The sequence below is a fragment of the Sarcophilus harrisii genome, chromosome 2, assembly GCF_902635505.1.
Source record: "Sarcophilus harrisii chromosome 2, mSarHar1.11, whole genome shotgun sequence".
NCBI classification, from domain to species: Eukaryota; Metazoa; Chordata; class Mammalia; order Dasyuromorphia; family Dasyuridae; genus Sarcophilus; species Sarcophilus harrisii.
In genome coordinates this window covers 195,862,981-195,886,311 of record NC_045427.1, presented here as the reverse complement: position 1 = coordinate 195,886,311, position 23,331 = coordinate 195,862,981, and the positions used below count along the sequence as shown (strand labels likewise).

Sequence of the window (23,331 nt, the reverse complement as noted above, 5' to 3'; positions counted from 1 at the left end):
CCTCCTTGTCAGCCTGGCAAAAACTATGAAACCCTTCTTGGAATAATTTAAAAAAAATAAATAACACAGGGGCAGCTAAGTGGTGCAGTGGATAGAGCACCAGCCCTGAAGTCAGGTCTTCCCGAGTTCAAATCTGGTCTCAAATACTTAACACCTCCCAGCTATGTGACCCTGAGCAAGTCACTTAACTCCAATTGTCTCAGCAAAATAAATAAGTAAAAATATATAACATAAAATACATAGGAATACAAAGGAAACACAATTCATCAAAACACTTATATAAACAATTTCATGGTTTTCAAGTTGAAAACCTCTTTTCTAGGAGAATGTAAACTCTTTAGGAGTAGAAATTGCTTATGTATAGCATAGTGCCTTGCACATAGTAGGTATCTGATGAGTTGAATTCACACTGCAGAGGCAGCTTAGGTTTACTGGTCAGACCATTTGGACATCAAAAGACCAAAGTAAAATTCCAGCAGAACTGGAATTTTACTACTAGGTGATAGAGTAGATAAAGCATTAGACTTGAGTTGAAACAGTTGGAGGGAAACACAGGATACCACCATATATGCCATCAGATATCAGCCTGCCATGTTCTTCTTTCTCTTGCAAAGTTCTCTTACAAAAGCTTCCCATGAGATGATCATCTCCACTTAGGTATATTATATTCTCAGGGACATTCCAGTTATGGTAAATCAGTGGCCAAGACCTCCAAATGAGAATTCTTTGCTTCTTTTCACTGGTTAAATTCATGGGTAATTTTTCGACATTGACCCTTGCCAAACCTTGTGTTACAAATTTTCCCCTCCTTCCCCCAATCCCCTCTCTTAGAGGACAGCTAATCCAATACATGTTAAATATTAATGTTAAATAAATAAAAAACAGAAAGAAAACAAAATGCAAGCAAATAACAACAGAAAAAGTGAAAATGCTATGTTGTGGTCCAAACTTAGATCCCACAGTCCACTCTCTGGGTGTAGATGGCTCTCTTCACAAGATTGTCAGAAGTGATCTGAATCTTTTCATTATTGGAAAGAGTCCTGTCCATCAGAATTGATCATCGTATAATCTTCTTGTTACCATGTACAATGATCTCCTGGTTGTGCTCATTTCATTTAGCGTCAGCTCATGAAAGTTTCCCCAGGCCTCTCTAAAATCCTGCTGATTGGTCAACTCTACTTTTTAAGATCATCTTTTCTTCAATGCATTTTTATATATCTTCCCATTTGGTCAATTCTAGTTTTTTTTTTTTTAGGGAGTTCTCTTCAGTAACTTTTTATTTTTTCTTTGGTCACTTCTGCTTTTTATAGAGTTCTTTTCTTTGTGTGTGTGTCTCCTTCGCTAAGCTGTCCTTTTTTCATAATTTTCTTGTATCACTATCATTTCTTTTTTTCAAATTTTCCTCTACTTCTCTTATTTGATTTTTTAAATTTTTGCTTTTTTTGATTGCTTTTTTGAACTGTTGCAGGAATTCTTTTTGGGCCTGAGACCAATTTATATTTTTCTTTGAGTCTTTCAACATAGCAATTTTGACTGTCTTCTTCTGAATGTGTTTTGATATTCTCTCTTACCAGAGTAACTTTTATTATCTGGTTCTTTTTGTTTATTTGTTTGTCCATTTCCCAGCCTATTTCTTACCTTTTAAGTCTATATAAAAGTGGGACTCTGCTCACGGTGGAGAAGACAGCGGCTTTCAGGCCTTTCTTGCTGCTGCTCTCAAGAGCTGGTTCTGAAGGTCTGTAAGTTCTTCCAAGGTGGTATGATATAAGAGGTGTGATTACTGCTCTCCTGGCTTATGTTTTGGTTTATAAGTGTCCACAAGCATTCTTTTCCACCCTGGCACTGTGACCAAGTTCCTTGTTCTCCCGCTGTCACAGGTTCCCATGTGCCAGTGCTCCATCTTGTCCTGGGACTGCAACCCAGGAGAGCAACACCAGATTGTGACCCAGATCTATCTATGGCAATGCAAAGGAGTCCTGCTCCCAGTGTCTCACTAGTTGTCTGACCCCCTTCCTCCCTGTGGGCTAAGAGCTCCAGAAGCTGCTTTTGCTGCTGCCATGTCCTGCTCATAGTTTGCTGGGGCTCAGCTAGCATCGGCATAGCCTGAACTATTCTGTGCTCCACTTTCACCCCTGAGTGACAGAGCTTTCCTGCCAACTTTTTAAATTATCTTGGGATTGAAAATTGTTTCACCCCATCCTTTTGTGGGTTCTACTGCTCCAGAATTACTTAAAGCTCTTTGGAGGGGAATTTGGGGAGAACTCAGGCAAGTCCATCTCTTTGCTCTACCATTTTGGTTCCACTCTCTTATCACTCACTTTTAAATGTTTTGCCCAATTATGGTGCTATTATCCATGATCCTGGACCTCAACATTATGTTAGCCTTTTCTTATATTAAGGAGTTCAGTTTTTACTAGTCTCAGTCTCTGCTCTAAGTGCTCTCAGAGGAGGAAAAGAGGAGTGGCTTTAGCTGGCACTTCTGGACCTGGGCAGTTCTGCTCGCTGGTATCTTCTTCCCAGATCTTTCAGTTATTTAGTCATTTGGCTTAGAGTGACCACCCCAGGCCAAGTGTGATCTTGCCCTCCTGTGCCAGTTCCTTCTCAGCAGTAGCTGGGCAGACTTGAGGTCCACTGAGAGGACAAAGTGTGCTGGCAGAAACTGCAGCAGCTGCAGAGAAATCTGCTGAGTGCGTCCATGAGCCCAACCTGATGAGTCAGTCAGGTCCTGGGCTCTGCCAGAGCCTATTGGCAGGTTGGGGCAGGGATTGGGGCAGGGTACATGCAGTGCTGCTGAGTGAGTACGTTAGAGATTATATCCTCCACCCTTAATCCACAAGGATGTTGCTGTGTTAGGTCTGGTGAAGTCAACAGAACTGGAACAACTTATTTTATAAGAGCCACATTATAAAAAGAAACAACTCTGAAGACTTAAGAATTCTGATCAATGAAAACTAACCCTGATTTCAGAGGACTGATATTGAACAGTACTACCCATCTCTTGTCAGATCTTCCTGGTTGTTCTCAATTATTGAGTAGAAAGAAAGCAAAACCCTTGTGACAAATACTCAGTCAAGCAAAAAACAAACTCTGAGTTTCAGTCTTTCAGTAGCGTTCATCATCAGTCCTCTGATATTACTGATAATCATTAATTTGATTAGAATTCCCAAGTCTTTCAACATTGTTTTTTTTTTAATGATATATATTGCTCCCCTAATTGTGTTCACTGTTTCTACTGTATGCATCAGTTCATACAAAACCATTTCCATCATTTCTTATGACATACCTGATTCCTCTTTGATCTCTTTGGGTATAGGTGGTATAGCTGGGTCAAAGGCTTTGCAGAGGTTTAGAAACTTTTAGGGTATAGTTCTAAATTGCTTTCTAGAATGATTGGACCAATTCACCAACAATTCATTAATTTGCTTGTTTTTCCAAAGGCCTTCCAATAACTCTCATTTTCCTTTGGGAGGGGGGTCAACTTTGTTACTCAAAATTACACATGAGGTTGAGCCAATTTAATAAAAATGACTGCCACATAAAGTTAACTATTTAGTGTCATTCACAAACTACTTTATAGAACTAGAAAAAATAAATTCATTTGGAGGGATAAAAGATTAAGAATTTCAAAGAAAATAATTTTTGCCTAGTAAAATTGCAAATTTTCACAAATTGAATTTCAAAGCAGAAATTCAAGTATTTGGGTTTGTCTTTATTCATATAGAGTTTTGTGATTGTATTCATACAGAGAGTGTGGTGGCAGGCTGACTGCCATTTTAAAAATACATGCTATAGTTATTTCAAATTGAATTTTTCTCTCTTCTTGGTGGGTTTTGTTGGTATATATAAAAATGATAATTTATGTGTATTTTATATGCTACAAATTTGCTGAAGTTGTTTCAATTAAATTTTAGTTAATTCTCTAAGTAAATTATCATATCATCTATAAAAAGGCAATGATTTAATTTTTTCTTTGCCTTTGCTTATTTTTACAATTTCTTCCTTGTCTTATTGTTATAGCTAAACATTTCTAACATTTTATCAAATAATAGTGATGATAATGGCTATGTTTTACTCCTGATCTTATTAGAAAAAACTAGTTTATTTCAATTACATATAATTTTGCCTCTTTATTTTTAGATAAAATAGTACTTAGTAAAGAAGGAATCATTTGTTACTATGCTTTCTACTGTATATGTTGTTTTTGTTTTTTTCACAGAAATGGGTGTCATATCTTGTCAAAAAGGTTTTTTTGTGTGTACATCTATGGAAGAATAATTTTTTTTTGTTTTTCTCTTTATAAATACGGTCAGGTTTGTTTATACTTTTCTTAATATTGAACTAATACTACTATTCCAAATATAAATCTATCCCCTTCATAATATATATTTTTGTACTATGTTACTGTAATCTCCTTACTAATAATTTATTTAAAGTGTTTCAGCTACATTCTTTATGGATGCCAGTCTATTGTTTTCTTTCTCCATTTTGACTCTCTATTATTTAGGTATATTTGTGTTGTAGAAGGAATTTGGCAGGGCCCTTCATTTCCTACTATCTCCCTTCCCCTCCTTCCCCCCCCCAAAAAACAGCTTCTACAAACATTGGAATTAATCATTGAGTATTTGATAGAATTCACTTTTAAATTCATCTGGTCCCAGGTTTTTTTGTTTTGGTAAGAGTTCATTTATGGCTTGTTTAGTTTATTTTTTATGAGATTAGATTAAGCTCTCTATATCTTGTTCTATTGATCTGAGCATTTTATATTTTTTTGTAAATGTTCATTTCATTTAGATTCAGTTTTACTGGCAAGTAATTGAACAAAATTTTTAAATAATTTTATTTCTTTTTCATTTATGGTGAATTCACTTTTTTGGTGATCTTGTCTTTCTCCTTTTTATCCATCAAGTTAGGTAATGGATTATTTTGTGGTTTTAAAAAACAGATACTAGTTTAAAATTTCAATTCATAAGGACCCAAGCGACAATGATGCATTGTTGGTGGAGTTGTGAACGAATCCAACCATTTTGGAGAGTAGTTTGGAACTATGCTCAAAAAGTTATCAAACTGTGCATACCCTTTGATCCAGCAGTGTTACTACTGGGATTATATCCCAAAGAGATTATAAAGAAGGGAAAGGGACCTGTATGTGCACGAATGTTTGTGGAAGCCCTTTTTGTAGTGGCTAGAAACTGGAAACTGAATGGATGTCCATCAGTTGGAGAATGGCTGAATAAATTATGGTATATGAATATTATGGAATATTACTCTTCTGTAAGAAATGACCAACAGGATAATTTCAGAAAGGCCTGGAGAGACTTACACGAACTGATGCTGAGTGAAATGAGCAGGACCAGGAGATCATTATATACTTCAACAACAATACTATATGATGACCAGTTCTGATGGACCAGGCCATCCTCAGCAACGAGATCAACCAAATCATTTCTAATGGAGCAGTAATGAACTGAACTAGCTATACCCAGAAAAAGAACTCTGGGAGATGACTAAAAACCATTACATTGAATTCCCAATCCCTATATTTATGCACACCTGCATTTTTGATTTCCTTCACAAGCTAATTGTACAATATTTCAGAGTCTGATTCTTTTTTGTACAGCAAAATAACGTTTTGGTCATGTATACTTATTGTGTATCTAATTTATATTTTAATATATTTAACATCTACTGGTCATCCTGCCATCTAGGGGAGGGGGTGGGGGGGTAAGAGGTGAAAAATTGGAACAAGAGGTTTGGCAATTGTTAATGCTGTAAAGTTACCCATGCATATATCCTGTAAATAAAAGTCTATTTAAAAAAATAAATTAAAAAAAAAATGACCCAAGCTTGGCCAAATTGATAGGTATGAGGTAGAACCTCAGAATTGCTTTAATTTGCATTTCTCCATTAAAGATTTGGGATATTTTTTCATTTATTTTTATAACTTATTTTTTTCCTTTGAAAACTTCTTATTCTTCACCATTTATCTAGTAGGGTTTGTTTTTTAAATCTTACAAATTTAAAATAGTTCCTTATATAGCTATTTTAAATGAGACTTTTATTGTAAAGTTTTGCGCTATCCTAGTTAATTATTCCATTTCTAATTTTAAACTGCATTATTTAAAAATTTTGGTTATAGTAATATATGTTTTGCATATGTATATATATGCAAAACATATATTTACTATAACCAAAATTTTCCTTTTTAAAAAATTTTTTTTACATAATCATAATCTGTGATCCTCTACCTTTCTTTATGGTCATGGATTCTTCCCCAATTGATGGATATGAAAGATAATTTTTCAAATTTCTATAATTTATTATTTAACCTTTGTAAGTCCAAGTAATGTATTCATTCAGAGCTTATCTTGGCAGGTGATATGACTTGCTTCTCTAAATCTAATTTCTGCCATAATGCTTTTAATTTTTTTTCCTAGTAGTTTTTGTCAAATAGTAAGTACTTAGCCCAGTAGTTGGAATCTTTAGATTTATTTAACATTGCTATGTTCAGTTGGTTCTGGGAAGACCTCAAAACTTTCTTTATTAAATATATACTGTTTATTCTTGACTTTGAATGTTTTATTTACTCTAAGGAAAAGCCATTTATTTCTAGTGTTTTAAACAGAAACTTGATTTTTTTCAAAAGCACTTTTAAGCATATATTAATATAATCAGATACTTTTTATCATTTTTGTTATTAATATGGCCTATCATGTTTTTAGTTTTCCTTATATTGAACCAATCCTGTATTCATAGCATAAATCCAACCTGGTCATCACATATATTCTTTTTAATAACTAATTGTAGTCTATCTGTGAATATTTTATTTAATATTTTATAAACATTGTTACTGGTCTGCAGATTTGTTTTCATTTTTCCTCTCTTATTTAGGTATCAAGACCATATTTGTGTCATGCAGTTTAAAAAGATTCCTTTTTTTACTATTTCTACAAGCAGTTCATATAATATTACACTTGTTATTTAAATGTTGAAAGAATTTACTTATAAATATCTCTGTTCCTAAAGTGTTTTCCCTTTGAGAATTCATTTATGGCTTGTTCAATATCTTGTCCTGATACTGGGTTATTTAAATAATCCATTCTGTTAATCTAGTTGTTTTATATTTTTTAAGTATCTATTTCATATCTTACTGGGGTTTTTGTTGATATATAATTCAGCAAAATTAAATCAAATAGTTGCCTTTATTTTTTTTTATTGTTGTGAAATGTTTTAATTTTTGATGCCAGCAGTTTGTTTTTTGTTTTTATAAGATTAGCAGTTTTATTAATTTTAAAAAATACTTCTATAGTGTTCCTTGTCAATTCAATATGCCTTCACTTTTGTTAGTTTTCTTTGACTTTCAGCACTATTTTTGAATTAAAATAATTGTTGCTGTTGTAGTTTCTGCGTGTTCAGTTCATTTTTTCTCTTTTGCTGATGAAATCATGTAAGTGCTATAAAACTTCCCCCAAAGACTATTTACCTTTATCTGACAAGTTTTGGTATGTTATGTCATTATATTCATATTCTTTGGTGAAATTTTCTATTTTTTTCTATAATTTTTTGACCTATAAATTCTTTAGGATTAATTTATATAATCTCTAAATTTAATTATCTATATAAAGGCCAACTGTTGAATATAATCTTTATTATATTATTGCCAGTGGTTGTGGTATTTCTGCTTTGCAACATTTGTTTATAAAGTTTTTATTTCCTTAATACATGTCAGTTTTTGTAAATGTCATGCATAGTTGACAAATATATAAGGTACCCTATGTTCCTACTTAATAAACACCAGACATTTATTTGCTCTATTTTTTCTAAAGTTCTATTAAGCTCCTTAACTACTAATTTTTTTTTTGGTTATTTATCTAGATCTGAGAAAAGTACATTGAAATCTTCAGCTATTAGACTTTTACTATTTAGTTCTACAAATCTATTAACTTTTCCTTTAACTATTTAATATGCTCTAGTATTTGGTACATATATTTATGAAGATATAGATTAGTGAGGTTGTGTATATATCTGTATAGATATAGATATCCAGATAGATAGGTGATATTGATTCATTATTTATGATAACTTTAAGCTTATTCCATTTCCCTGACTAGTTCTTTTTTGTCATGTCTATTTTACTTTAGCTTTATGTGAAATAATAGTTGCTATGTGTGCTTTTTATTCATCTGAAGCATAATATTCTGCTCCAGAGCTCTACTTACATTATGTGAAACTTTGTATCTGTTGTATCTATTAAACAATATATTATTTTATTATTTTTTTTAACAATCTCCTATCATGTTTTTATAAATCAGTTCATCTCATTCATGTTCCTAGCTGTGACTAATTGTGTATTTCTCTGTCTCTATTTTTCCCTTTTTTTGGTACTGCTTTACTCATTGTAAAGGTGGTGAAATAAGAATTTACTTAACACTTATGATCTCTAATTGACACAATCTCTTTCTGCACCATTATTTTCTTCTCACCACATCTTTGATTACAGATTTTTATTTTCTTCCTTTCCTTTTAGCCTCTCCTTTATGTTCCCCCCTTGACCTTCAAAGTCTGTTTTGCTTATTACCCTTTCTCCAACTCTGTCCATCAATTACCTCTCTCTTTTGTCTTTGCTTTCTACTTCTCTATTGTTTAATGTATTCTACATGTCACTTTGTATATGTTCAACATTCCTTTCTCTAGTTTAGATAAATGAGGTTCAAAAGGTGTTTGTTCCTTCCCATTCCTTTTTCCACATTTATATACCCATCTGATGCACTTCAATTATATGAGATATTGAATTTCCTCCTCAGATATTAGATTTTCTTCTCTTAATATCACCAAAACAAAATAAAACCTATTCCAAAGAAGACAGTGCTTCACTTCTACTAGTTTTATTTAATTCCTTTCCCTTATTTCCTTTTATTTCCATTTTGAGGTTATATTCAGCTCTGGACTTATCAACAGATATGCTTGAAATTTAAGGAGCCAAGATGGTAGATTAAAAGCAAGGAGTCTACCAGGTTCTTCTCCAAACTTTCCAAATACTTTAAAATAATGATTCTAGAGCATTAGAACCCACAAAAAGATGGCATAAAGCAATCTTTTAGCTAAAGACAACTTAAAGGTAGGCAAGAAAGGTCTGCCAATCCAGAGTGCAAGCTGCATCAGTGCAGTTCCAGCAAACTAGGAGAAGTCATTGGAGACTCTGAATCAGTGACAGCAGTGACTGTTTCCAGACCTCTCAATCCATAGACACCAAAGATAACTGAGGTCATCAGAAAAGGTTTTAATCACTAGGATGAGAGTGGATGCAGTCGAGGGCAGGCCAGGCCAGCGCAGTCCTTGGGAGCCTCTGATCAGCAGCACTACTTTCAGAGGTCTCAGCCCATAGACTGTAGGGTCTTGAACATCTGGTCAGAAGGAGATTGCAGGGCTCTCATAGCTAGCACTGGAAACAGAGCCCTTAACATAGGATTAAAAGTCAAATAATAGGCTGGGGAAATGAGCAAATAACAAAAAAAGATTCTGACTGTAGAAAGTTACTATGGTGACAAGGAAGTTCAAAACTGACACTTGGAAGAAAACAAAGCCAAAGCACCTACATCCAAAGCCTCCAAGAAAAATATGAACTGGTCTCAGGCCATGGGAACTCAACAGGGATTTTGAAAATCAAAGAAGAGAGGTAGAAGAAAAAATGGGAAGAGAAATGAGAGAAGTGCAAAAGAAAATACAAAAAGCTAATAAGGAGAATGCATTACGAAGCAAAATTGGCTAAATGGAAAAAGTATCAAACACTCACTTCAGAAAATAATTTCTTAAAAATCAGAATTTAGTAAATAGAAGATAATGACTTTATAAGAAATCAAGGAATAGTAAAACAAAACCAAAAGAATGAAAATATAGAAAACAATGTTGTCTTTTGGAAAAACAAGTGATTTGGAAAATAGATCCAGAAGAGATAATTTTAAAATTATTGGATTACCTGAAAGTCATGATAAAAAAAAGAGCTTAAACATGTTTAAAGAAATTATCAAAGAAAACTGTTCTGATATTCTAGAACCAGAGGGTAAAATAGAAATTTAAAGAACTTACTGATCGATCAACTCCTGAAAGAGATCCTAAGATGAAAACTCTGTGGAATATTATAACCAAACTCCAGAATTCCCAGGTCAAGGAGAAAATATTTCAAACATCCAGAAGGAGACAATTCAAGTATGGTGAAGCCATAGTCAGGATAACACAAGATTTATCATCTTCTGCATTAAAAGATCAGAGGGCTTGGAATATAATATTCCAGAGAGCAAAGGAACTAAAATTACAACCAAAAATCATCTATCTAGCAAAATTGAATATAATTCTTTCCAGGGGAAAGGTTGTTTAATGAATAAAGGACTTTCAAACATTTGTGGTGAAAAAATTTGATTTTCAAATACAAGACTCATGAGAAGCATAAAAAGGTTATCAGGAAAGGAAAATCATAAGGCACTTAATAAGGTTAATCTGTTTACATTCCTACATGGGAAAATGATACTTGAAACTCCAGAAAACCTTATTTTTAGGGCACTTAGAGGGAATATATATATATATATATATATATATATATATATATACATATACATACTTTGACTTAAGTTTCTCTGAAAGAAGCCTCGTTTCTCAAACACATAGGGAACTAAGTTAAATTTATAAAAAATAAGAGCCATTCCCCAACTGATAAATGATCAAAAGATATGAACAGTTTTCCAGTGAAGTAATTTAACCTAACAATACCACAACTAGGCATGAATCCCAAAAGTGATTTAAAAAAAGGAAAAGGACATATAGATATAAAATATTTATAGCAGCACTTTTCTCAGGGCAAAGAATTGGAAATTGAGGGAATGCCCATTGATTGGGAAATGGCTTAACAAACATGGTATATGATTGTGATGGAATACTATTATGCTGCAAGAAATGATGAAAAGTTTTTGATTCCCTTCACAGGTTAATTGTACATTATTTCAAAGTCTGATTCTTGTTGTGCAGCAAACTAACTGTATGGATATGTATACATATATTGTATTTAACATATACTTTAACATTTAACATGTATTGGTCAACCTGCCATCTGGGGGAGAGGGTGAGGAGAAGGAGGGGAAAAATTGGAACAAAAGGTTTTGCAATTGTCAATGCTGAAAAATTACCCATGCATATATCTTGTAAATAAAAAGCTATAATGAAAAAAAAACATGTATTGGGCTACTTGCCAGTTAGAAGAGGGGTTGAGGAGAAGGGGAAAAATTGGAACAAAAGGTTTTGCAAGGGTTAATGTTGGAAAAATTGCCCATTCATATGCTTTGTAAATAAAAAGCTTTAATTAAAAAAAAAAAAAAAAAGAAATGACAAGCCAGATGTTATCAGAAAACCTGGAAAGACTTCCATAAACTCATGCAAAGTGAAATGTACTGTGTACAAAGTAACAGCAAAACTGTAAAATGTTTAGTTGTGAATGACTTGGCTATTCTCAGCAATACAATTATGCAAGACAATTTTGAAGGACTTAAGGATGAAAAATGTTAAACATATCCAGAAAAGAACTGACTGTGTCTGAATCATATTGAAGAATATTTTTTTTCTTTAGGTTTTTTTTGGAAGGGGGGAGTCTGTGTTTCCTTTGATGAAAATGTTTTTGTATGACTTCACATATATATTCTTAGTGGAAAGATGCCTGTGGAAGGAGAGGAAGTAGGGAATCGGGAACTCAGAGTTTTTAAAACAAATGTTAAAAATTGTTTTAAATGTAATTGAGGGAAAATAAAATATTAAATAATGAAAGAAAAAAGAATGTTGAATAATAAATAGAAATGTATGTCAAAGATTAAAATTTTTTTCAAAAGCAAAAAGAATCATGCATTTCATTAAAAATTCACTTTTTTCTCATGTAGAATTATATTCAATTTTGTCAGATCAGTTATTCTTGGTTGTAAGCCTTTATCTTTTGTTTTTTTGAATATATTTTAAATTCCCCCCTTTTTTAATAGTGACAATTGCCAAATCTTGTATAGTCCTTATTCTTATTTTATCTTTGACCTGAAAACTTTGAATTTTGACTAAGATTCTTTCTAATTTTCATTTTGGGAGTTTCTTTTATATGGAAACCTGATGTATAATTTTATTTCAGTAAAATATTAGGCTCTTTGGAGAGTTCCTTTATTTCTTACATCAGACTGGAAAAAGAGTATATAAAGAATTGTGACCCCAAATGCCACAATGAGTAAAGTTTTTTTTTTAACATCTGAAAAAACAAAACTGGCCAACTTACAGTGACACCTTGAATTTCTACTAATTCCTATTTTCCAGGTTCCCCTTTTTATGGTCCCATTCCCATCATCTCTCTTCATAACTTCTTGTTATTTAGTCCTTCCATCTGTAAGAGATTCTCATTTCACTCTACAACAAAAAATATGTCCTTGATAGGGGATAGGTATCTTTCTTCACTGGCCACATGTTGAGACAGTTGCCAAGCCACTGAAAGCCTTGGAGCCTAAGAGGTGAATCTTGCACATCAACAATATTTGATCTGGCCAAGATCCATACCCAGCAGCATTCTGGCTGTGTGAAGCCATAAGGCAGTAGGCATATTTTTAGTCCTGAATAACTGAAGAGTTGGAGCCAAACTAGAAGACAACATCCTACATGACCTTATCCAGGAGTTTCAGTTCTTTTTCTTGCATTTCCTCTGTAAATTGAAGGAGTTAAATTAGATAATTTTTAAGGTTCTTTACAGCTCAAGATCTTATCATCATATAAACTATGTTTTATAGGTAAAGGTTCTTGGCTTTTAAGTAAAAGATATAAAAAATGAGATGAGTATACTAGGAATCTATATATACTAGAGGCCATATGGACAACAGTTTACTCAAATGAACAAATATTTGTTGAATACCTCGTATGTGACAAATATGCAATTTACTTGCATATTCTCAGAGAATATTTGGTTTTAACAAAACTATAAGTTTAAGCACAATTCAACTAAGGTATAAAAAGAAAGGGAAGGAGATTAGAAATTTATATCTAAAGGGCATTTAATGACCATATTTTGTTAAAATTTCACTCAAAAGTATAATTTACTTCTGTCCCATTTTCATGGCATTTAGATATCTATGTATATGTTTTGGGGAGAGGAAGGGAAGCAAATACTTATTAAGTGTCCACTTATATGCCAATCATCATGCTAAGTGCTTTACAGATAATTTCATTTGATCCTCACAATATTCCTATTAAGTCACTGTAATTAAGATATCCATTATACAGATGAGGAAACTGAGGCAGACAGAACTTCAATATTTTAGTTTAGAAGTATCTAAGTTAGATGTGAACTTGCTCAGGACTCTATCTACTGTACCCACCTGGCTGTAGCAACGAATTTTTAGGAAGACAACATCCTTTTCTGGCTCATGCCAAGACAAAGTCAAATTGAGAGACCATATCAGAGAAAGTCATATTAAGAAATAGACATATAAAATTTAATCCCTTTGGCTTAAAATACATCTTCAATGATACAATTAAAAACAACACACAAGGCAAAAATCAGTTTCATAAAACAAAATATAAAACATTGTTATATGACCCATGTCCCATGGTACCTTATATTAGAAAACAAATCATCAATTTAGTTCACATACTTCATTAAAATATTTGAAACATAAACATATTGCTATCAATTCTACTTGTACAAAGGGTCTATGCTATATCCCTGAACCTAAGAAATACCCGTGATTGTATTTGTGTTATAAATTTACACTTTTCAGTAGTTGGGATATATTTATATGTATACAAAATTTCCCCTGCTACAGTAACTTAAGTCATAAATTTGTGAATGTTTCCCAAAATTGTAATAAAGGAAAACCAAAGCCTGAGGCTTCTAACAATTTAAAATAAAACCTCTCTCATCTTCAATGCAGTAGATTAAGAGGAACTCGTTTGAGTTGAATTTTATCACTTAGTGCATATTAACCATAGCCTATTCATTCATTTTTGTTCCCTTAATAGAGACAGATTTGTCTGGTATGTATAGAATGTATTTAATTATAAGAGTATTTAGTTTTTAAATTTCATCTATTAATGTAGTGCAGAAACCCAGACATAGACACTTCATCCAGAATACTAGAAGGTATTACTATGTTATGGAATAAATACATGTGTTTGGGAAAACATTATCAAAGAAACATTTCCACACTATTTTTGATCATCTTGGTGTATGCCAGAAAAATAATTTTATCTTGGTTTATGGAATTTCTTTGAGATAGCTTTCATTACATTTTATCATTATATGTACATGGATACCATATTTATATATTATATATTTATGTGACATATATATACACATTTACAGAACCTTCAAAAATATATTGCACTTATATACAATATAGCTTTATCTAAAATGATTTTATACTATAACCCATTTCAGTTCTTCATAAGGCCATTACTAAATGTCCAAGAAAGTTACAAAGAAGGATTTCAATATCATACCTATTTAGTAAACACTTACTGAGGATAAGAGATTACAGAATAATGGTTTTCCAGTCTAACTCTTACAAGCATGAGACAATCAATCTCACAGGACACTCGAGACAGCTGAAGGTAAGAAAAGCTTAAACTCAAATCTATTGCTGTTTGTTTAAATTTCCATAAGTAAGTAGGCAGAACAGATAAGAAACTAGTAAATGGCAGTCTATTGATTCAGTAAGCCATGGGATAAATATTCTTTTAGTTCTAAATTTAGCTGTGATGTGGCAAAATGAGAAGGGCAGTAGACTTAAAGGTTTAAATGTTGGTTTTACTATATACTGTGTGATTTTGGGGTAAATGACTTACTGTCTCTGAATTTTAATTTCTCATATGTAAAACTGGGATAATAGCACTTGCTGTTATTTGCCTCAGAGTTATCAGGAGGCTCAGATGAAACAATGTGTATAAAGTACTTTGTAGTTATAACATGCTCTATAAATGTAAACTATTATACATTTCACATACTGATTCTGTCATCTGCAGACGACCAATGCAAAATATATCAATGTTATCATTTTCAATCCAAATGTTCTTCTGTCCCTTCAAGAAATCAACTGAATCACTTCCACTAGTTTCCCTCTTTGGGAAGTGATTCATTGTTGTACCCTGCAGTTCGACAAAAAAGTCCATTTAACACTTTCATTTAACCCATTTTGAGTTCTGGGTTTGCTTGCCTTTAGATTTCAGTAAGCGTAAGTTTATATGATCCCCCTGCTTCTTCAATCTGCAACTGGAAGGTATCTTCATTAGAATAGTGCTTCACTATATTATCATCCATGTTCACCAGGATTCTAAGTGTGGAAGAAAAGTCAAGGTTATTTACTGCTGCATAAGACACAATTTTAAGAACCAACAGAATAAGGTGCCATAATTTAGATTACATGAAATTACATGAACTTTTGCATGAACAAAATGAATACAAAGCAGGATATAAAGGTAATTACCTGGAGAAAAAAAATCTTTGTATTAAAAATCTCTAACAAGATCCTGATTTTAAAAATATATGACAACTAACAGAAATATATATATTTCAAATGACTTAAAAAAATTTCAAAATAATTGCAAATTACTAACCACCATATGAAAGGATTCTCTGAATCATTAATACTAATAGGCAAATTCTAAAATTTTTAAGGTTTCACCTCACAACCAAGCAAATTGACAAAGTTAGAAAAAAAGATAAGAATAGTCAATGTTGGAAGAGTTGTGGAAACACAGCAATATGCATGCTTGGTTTTAGTAGTGAATTAGTCCAATTGTTCTAGAAAGTAATTTGGAATCATGTGAAGAAAATGACTAATCTACACCCTTTGATTTTCAGATACTATATATTATATAGCTAGACATATTCTCAGAGGATAAAAGAAAGACCCCACATACACCAAAATATTTGTAGCAGCGTTTTTAGTAGTAGCAAAGAACAAGAAGCAAATAGATATCCATTGACTGTGAAAGGATTTTACAAATTATACTACATATATGTTTATTGTGCTATAAAAAATGATGGATATAGAGAAGCATGGGAAGACATACAAACTACTATAAAGTGAAGTAGACAGAATCAGGAAAACAATATACATAATGATTACAATATAAAAAAAAGAATAAGAATAAAACAAATGAAACTGAATGATATGAAATTATAATGATTTTTAATACTCATTAGTTATCATTATATCTGACATTTATTTAACAGGCTTATATGAAGTTTGGCAATAGTTTGACATGAATTGTTTTACTTGAATAAAAATAAATGTAGTATTAATTTTTTCCTGTATGTCATGATGTAATTAATATTTTTAAAAAACTCTTTAGCAAAGTTGCCCTAGTAATAACCACATAGAAATGTTATAAATTCCTTATAAAAATATATCCAAGAGTATGTGTGTCTGACACAAATGTTTACAATATTAATATTATGAAAGAGGCCAGTAAATACTTACCCTTTTTTACATTTCTTGAAGATTTTTCCAATTTTATCATAAGGAACATCATATTTATCTGATATCTAAGACAGAACAAAAATACTATCAATTACAAAGCACTATTGTAGTTTTATGTCATTAGTTTGTAAAATAGTTTATATATACTATCTATCTTGATCTTCCTAAACAAGCCTATGCTATGAAAACAATTTTCTTCATTAGAAAGATGACAAAATAGAAAATCAGAGGAGTTAACTGACTTGTCCACAGGTAAATTGCCAGTAAATATCTGGGGGACAGAATTTGAATTCCAAGTCCAGCATTTTATGCATTATACTATTCCAGATGATTAATATGTATGGCACATCTAAATGCATATATACTACTTATACATATGAGAAACACACACATATATATATACACATATATGCAAATATACTTATAGTCAAACATACATATATTATTAATTATATCAATGTATATTATTATATGCATATTAAATATAATTACATAATATAATAATAATATGCCAAAGTGCCAAAGCATATTACCAGAAATAATTTCTATATGACAAAAGAAAAAAAAAATCAAGGAAATATATATTTAGAAAAGGGGAGGGCTGGCCATATACCAAAAATTAAAGACAACAGTTGAACATCCTGAGACCCACAACGTTGAGACATTAGAAGGAGGAAAGGAATCCCTTCAGCATATTGAGAAGATCTTTTATAAAAATTAAAATATATTAATAAGAATCAAACAGGTTAAAAATGAACAGAAGGATGCAATTAAATGAGGGAATTAAATCAAAGTCAGTCAGTTATCTAGCATGATTAAGTGATTGGCCAGCCACTACACTAAGTGCTGGGGATACAAAGAAGGGCAAAAAATCAGCCCCTACTCTGAATAGTCTCACAGTGTAATGGAAGAGACACAAAGAAAACAGATCAGAGATAAATTAGAGATAGGGAGAGAGAGATGGACGGGGGCAAGAGGCTCAAGGGGAGGGAATGTGGAGCTGAACTTGTTCACCAGTGGGTCAGGCTGAGAAGGGGGGAGTGTGGCCTGTGCCAGGAGATGGCTGGAGAGAGAACTGAAGGCAAGGAGAAGTCGAGGGTTGGAGGTCAGGATGAGGACAAAGAATAGGGTTTGCGGTGGAAAGGGAAAGGGAAAGGGGGGCAGTGACAATGTTTTGATCATATAAGGGAAGAGAATGGCATTTACAAATACCCTTCTGATTATAAAGAAAAAATACTGAGTGTCTAACGAGGTCCTGTGATGGATGGCATGGATAATATGACATGGGGCCAGACCATGTTGAATATAATCTAACTGGAGAAAGAAGGTAGAGCCATGAAATTATTCCTAAGTTATATAGATCAGAAAGTCATGTTGATTATTTTTAAAGTTGGAATTAAGAAAATATCCTTTGTCTAAAAAAGTATTGGATAGATAATATTATCTTTACTAAATAACTTTCCTATGTGTTTAAGGAAAATCAGTCAACAAACATTTTATTTAATAAGCTTTTATGTACTAGGTATCGTTCTAGCTTTTGGAGAACAAAAGACAAAAATGAGTAGTTTACCTTCTGTGGTTATGGAGTGAGGAAAGAAGGCATGTATTCAGTGCAAAATATATACAAAGTAGATACAAGTTATTTTCAGGTTGAGGAAGTTGGGAATAGGGCTGATAAAAGAATCATGTCACTCCTCTCCAGTAAATTCCAGTGGCTCTAGAGCACCTCCCAGATCCAATACAAAAACCTTCTGTTTGGCAATCAAAGCCTTCCAAAAGCTAGCCCCCTTCTATTTTTCCACTTCTTACACCTTCCTCCCTATCACATACTCTTTGATCCATTGGCCTGGCTTTCTTGCTGTTCTTCAAACAAGACACTTACATCTGTCAGCTCCATACATTTTCTTTGCTGTCCCCCATGCCTGGGAGACTTCCCCTTTGTCTCTGTCTTCCCTAGCTTTCTTCAAATTCTAACTACAATACTATCTTTTATAGGAAAGCTTTCCCATTCTCTCTTAAATTCTTCTCTTAATTATTTCCTACCTATCTCATACATAGCTGTTTGCACATATTTGTTTGCCTTTTGTCCCAATAGTATTGTAACTTCCTTGAGCCACTGGAATTTATTGGAGAGGAGTAACATGATTCTTTTATCAGCCCCTACTTTGTATATATTTTGCACTGAGTACGTGCCTTCTTTCCCCCCTTCATAGCCCACAGAAGGTAAACTATACTCAAGAACAAGGATATTTCATTTTTGTCTTTTGTTTCTGCAAAAGCTAGAACTGCCTAGTACATAAAAGCTTATCTTTGGTCTCTTTTTGTATCAGGTACCTATTTTTTTGTGTGCCAGGTACATAATATTTATTAACTATTGATTGACTGTGGATTACCAAGAAAGACCTCTTAGAGCATTTGTCAATTGGTCTGAGATTTCAAGAAAGCTAAGCACTCTGAGGCAAAAGTAGAAAAAGGGATGAGTAATAGTTTATGAAAAAGGTATAGAGAATGGAGATGGAATCCCATTTAGAGGGACCAATTTGGCTGGATTAGAGTGATATTCAATAAAGCTACAAAGTTAGGTTGGGGCAAGATTGCAAGGGCTTTAAATGACAAAGGCAAAGGGGATGTTTAGTTGATCCTACAAGTCCTGAAGCTTTTTGAGCAAGGAAATGTCATATCACACCTATGCTTTAGGAATATCACTTGACAGCTATGGGGAAGATGGACTGGAGAGGAGATAAATGGGAAGCAAGGAAACCAATTAGTAGCTAGTACTTATGTTGTGCCAGGCATTGTGCTAAGCACATTACAAATATTATCTAACTTGATTCTGACAATAACCCTGGGAGATATTATTATCCTCAATTTTAATTGAGGAAACTGAGGCAAATAGAGGTTCAGTGACCTTTCTAGTGGTACCCAACTAGGAAGTATCCATGGCCAGATTTGAACTCAGGTCTTCTGACTCTGGGCAGCTAGCTGGCCCACTGAACCTAGAGTCAGGAAGAATCATCTTCACGAATTCCAGTCTGGCCTCAGACACTTCCTGGTTGTGCAACCCTCAACAAGTCATTTAACTTTATTTGCCTTAGTTTCCTCATCAGGAAAATGATCTGGAGAAGGAAATGGTAAATCGGGCCAGTGACTTTGCCAAGAAAACCCCAAATGGGGGTCATTTAGAATCAGATACAGCTGAAAAACAACTAAACAATAGCTTCTGACCATAGGTTCTGTGTCACCTCGCCACCTAAATTAAGAAGCTATTATATTCACTTAGACAAAAGTGATAAAGGACTGCACTAGAGTGATGGCTATGTGAGTATAAAGACAAGGATGACAGATACACACAAGGTCACGAGGTAACTATTAACAAACCTGGGCAACTGATAATGAGCAATGAAATAGAGCCAAAAAGGATATTGCTTGCTATCAACTAGAACTGTTTTCTACATTCTTTCCCCAAGGTTCAGAAGCTGTGTTGTTCCAATGTAAACTCAAGAAATCAGACTCACAGAAACATCTTTTCCATAGTTTCTGTAATGTTTTGATGGTTTGAAAGTTTATAGCTAGACTAAGCTATAACTGAAAATACTTAGAATTTGGTCTGTGTTCACTCCCTCTATTTCTTTTCTTTTCCTTTTTTTTAAAGAAAAATCAAAAAGAGGGTTATTATGGTCTTGTGACAAAGGGCATCTCCCATCTGACAAGATGTTTGTCAGTAAAAGGTCACTCCCTCTATTTCTATAAGCCACTGAGTAGATGTAGTAAGATCACAACAGGACAAATTATTAATTTTCCTTTTAGGGCCACGGCTCACTTTGTAAAGGAAAATTAATAATAAGAATTCTCCAAAGTCAAAAACAATTCTTTTAGAGTTGGATATCTTGGTTCAAATATTTTATATGTGATTATTCCTCAAACAAGTTCCAAGGTGTCTATCCCCACAGCACTGGTGAAAAATATGGCATGAACATATGGATGGATATACAACCAAACTTACACAATTCCTTATTTGTTCTTTTAATATAAAAAAATATAAAAATTTCTAAAAACCAAGTATAACCTTAATGCTGAAATGGTACTGGGAAAAGAGTTCTGGTTCTGGAGCCAGAAGTCCTAGATTCAAATCTCTTGTACTATCCCCTTTCACACTTACACCCTTGGGCCTCATCCATAAAATGAGAGAGTTAGAACTCTTAAAACCCCTTCCAATTCTAGATTTATGATGCTAATTTTTTCCTCTTATTTAATAATGAATAATACTACATTTGTAAAATGCCTACTCTGGATTGTTTTAAGAAACTTTAATGACTTTATTATGAATGGGAGAGAATGAGGTTTCAAAGAAAGTGAATCTCAATTGTTTTTATCCCAGCTCCTCTTCCTGCTGATAACAAGGCTTTCTGGACTCTGTCCTATAGTAAGTCTCTCTACTTTTTAAGGAGAGTAGGGTTCTTGATCTAGAACTAAGAGGGACCATAAAGGACCCATCTCTAACCTGCAGGGGATTGATGAGCCTCATTATTAACAATTCAGTATGGTGGTAATGGTGGTTTGTGTGCATGAGTGCATGCATGTGCATGTGCGTGTGTGTGTATGTGTGTGTGTGTGTGTACTCGACTATTTTCCATTAACTGATTTAAGCTGGACTTGATAAAAGATTAGTGACAAATGCTGAATGTCTGAAGCTCAACACAGTATAAGAACAAGGTGGGCAATTATCAGGGTAGTTTTCCTTGTGCTATAAATATGACAAATAGAATACTATCCTACGAAGATAAAGTATGATCAGTTGAGTCTTTGGCTTTCTTTACTGAAGTCATATTAAAAAAACTCTAATAGCAACAGAAAATTTTATGAGCCATTGCTATTGTCTTATGGGACTAGCTTTTAGTTGTTGGTTTATTTCAGTCATATTTGATTCTTCATGACCCCATTTGGGTTTTCTTGGCAAAGACACTACAGTGGTTTGCCTTTTCCTTCTCCAGCTCACTTTACAGATGAGGAAATTGAGGCCAACAAGATTAAGTGATTTGCCCACAGTCACACAGCTTGTAACTGTCTGAAGCCAGATTTAGGGATTAGTTTAACATCTCTAAACTTTTTTTTTTCAAACATAAGTATGTATCATCTTGGCATAAATTCAAAGAAAATTAGAAAATCCACCCCAAATGTTCATATGGACTATTTGGGCATGATCTGTGTCAGTGCATTCTAAACTCTTATTGGTCTGATCAGGCACAGTCAGACACACTAACTTGACTAATAAGAGTGTTGTCATTTTGGTCCTCTTCAGGGACAAACAACAATAATTAATCAAATTCAGCAATTCCCTAATTAGAAATTTTTATGTATTCAAATTCTTGGTTGAAATAACTTGTTGGTTTTCTATTGTATTTTTAATTCAATCAAATACACAAATTCAAGGAATTTTATAGTACATCATATAGCACATGTCAATACAACATAGGACTAATGATCCAAATAAAAAACACCAAGTTCAATCCTGGTGTGTTTTTTTAAAAAAATCTTTTGAATATGAACTAAAAAAAGCCTACTTATATACATGGCTACTTAAGAATTATTACAATAAAACATAAATTCTTATATAATTAGAAATTCAAATATTTCTTAAAATCTTGTAAGTTAAATGGGTACTACTAAGTGAAAAAATGTAAAAGATGGTTTGTTTTTGGAAAGTCTGATAATCTATATACATATCTGTTACAAAGGAGTGCTTCTATTTGGAAGTGGATGATAACTTAGTGGGAAGTGATAGGCAAGAAGAATAAATCACTAAAACTTTTTTTTAATGCAAAGAACAATATTTAAAAATGTACAAAAGGACACAAGCAAAAAGCAATTTTGTTACTGTCTTCTAAATGTCTTCTGAAAATGTTTATACATTTATGAAAACTATAACTTAGGAACTGTAAGCCCAAAGCCACCTGTGTGTGTCCACACACCCACACACCCACACACCCACATTATATGTAACAAAAGTTCAAAATGTTTTATATAATCCTCTTTCTTGTTCTTTCTATATTGAAATGTTTGTGTTCCTTGATTATAACAGCCCACAATTTAAAAAAGAAAATTAAAAAATATATATTATATACAGTATTACTTACAGCTTCCATTAGACCCTTCAAAGTTGGTGTCTTGAGCATCAGTGCATCAAAAACCTCCTCTGACTCCTTTCGAACATAGAGCAGTACTAAAAGTCAACATGAAGAAGGCATGGAGAGAAAAGTGAATTTCATTGACGGTTCCCACCCTCCATAAATACAGATGAAAGTAACAAATGTTTATGAGCTAAAATTGAAATAAAAAAAATATTCACTACTATAGTCAATGTTCATTAGCCAACCCAAAATACACCTTAATTTATTCAATTTTCAACTTCTTGTTATTTCAGCTTTCTTAACAGTTGAAGAAAAAAATTTCCAACCATGGAACAAATATGGAAAACTTTTGTTCCTAGGTTTTCATTATGGCAAATCAATCACTCATTCAACAAACATCTATAACACATACCAGGTGCTGTGCTAGGCACTGAGTTACAAAAACAAAAAATGAATTGGTCCTTGTCTTTAAGAAACATATTTTATGGGAGAAAAAATATGTATACATAAGTATATGCAAAAGAAATAAAAGGTAATTTTGGGAGACAGACACTAACATCTGCAGAGAGGGGAAGATCCAGGATTCCATATTGAAGGAGGTACTTTATTTTTGAAGAAAAGAAGGATTCTAAAATGCAGAAGTCAGGGAAGAACAAACTCTAGGTATATGGGATAGCTTTACTAAGGCACGGGGATGAGATTTAGTAAATTTAAATCTC

The 23,331-nt window shown here is 33.1% G+C and overlaps 1 protein-coding gene across 6 annotated transcripts in view; it reads right to left on the bottom strand.

Moving 5' to 3' along the window:
* Positions 1-13,469: 13,469 nt before the first annotated feature.
* GRHL1 (grainyhead like transcription factor 1) overlaps positions 13,470-23,331 on the bottom strand; it is a 75,368-nt gene continuing 65,506 nt past the window's right edge. For all 6 annotated transcript variants that reach the window (XM_031951222.1, XM_031951223.1, XM_031951219.1 and 3 more), the window contains 3 exons: positions 22,619-22,704; positions 16,485-16,549; positions 13,470-15,332 (listed from right to left, as the gene is read on the bottom strand). In XM_031951222.1, the coding sequence (XP_031807082.1) occupies positions 15,218-15,332; positions 16,485-16,549; positions 22,619-22,704 (266 nt within the window). In that variant the 3' untranslated portion in view covers positions 13,470-15,217. The remainder of the gene's footprint in view (positions 15,333-16,484; positions 16,550-22,618; positions 22,705-23,331) is intronic.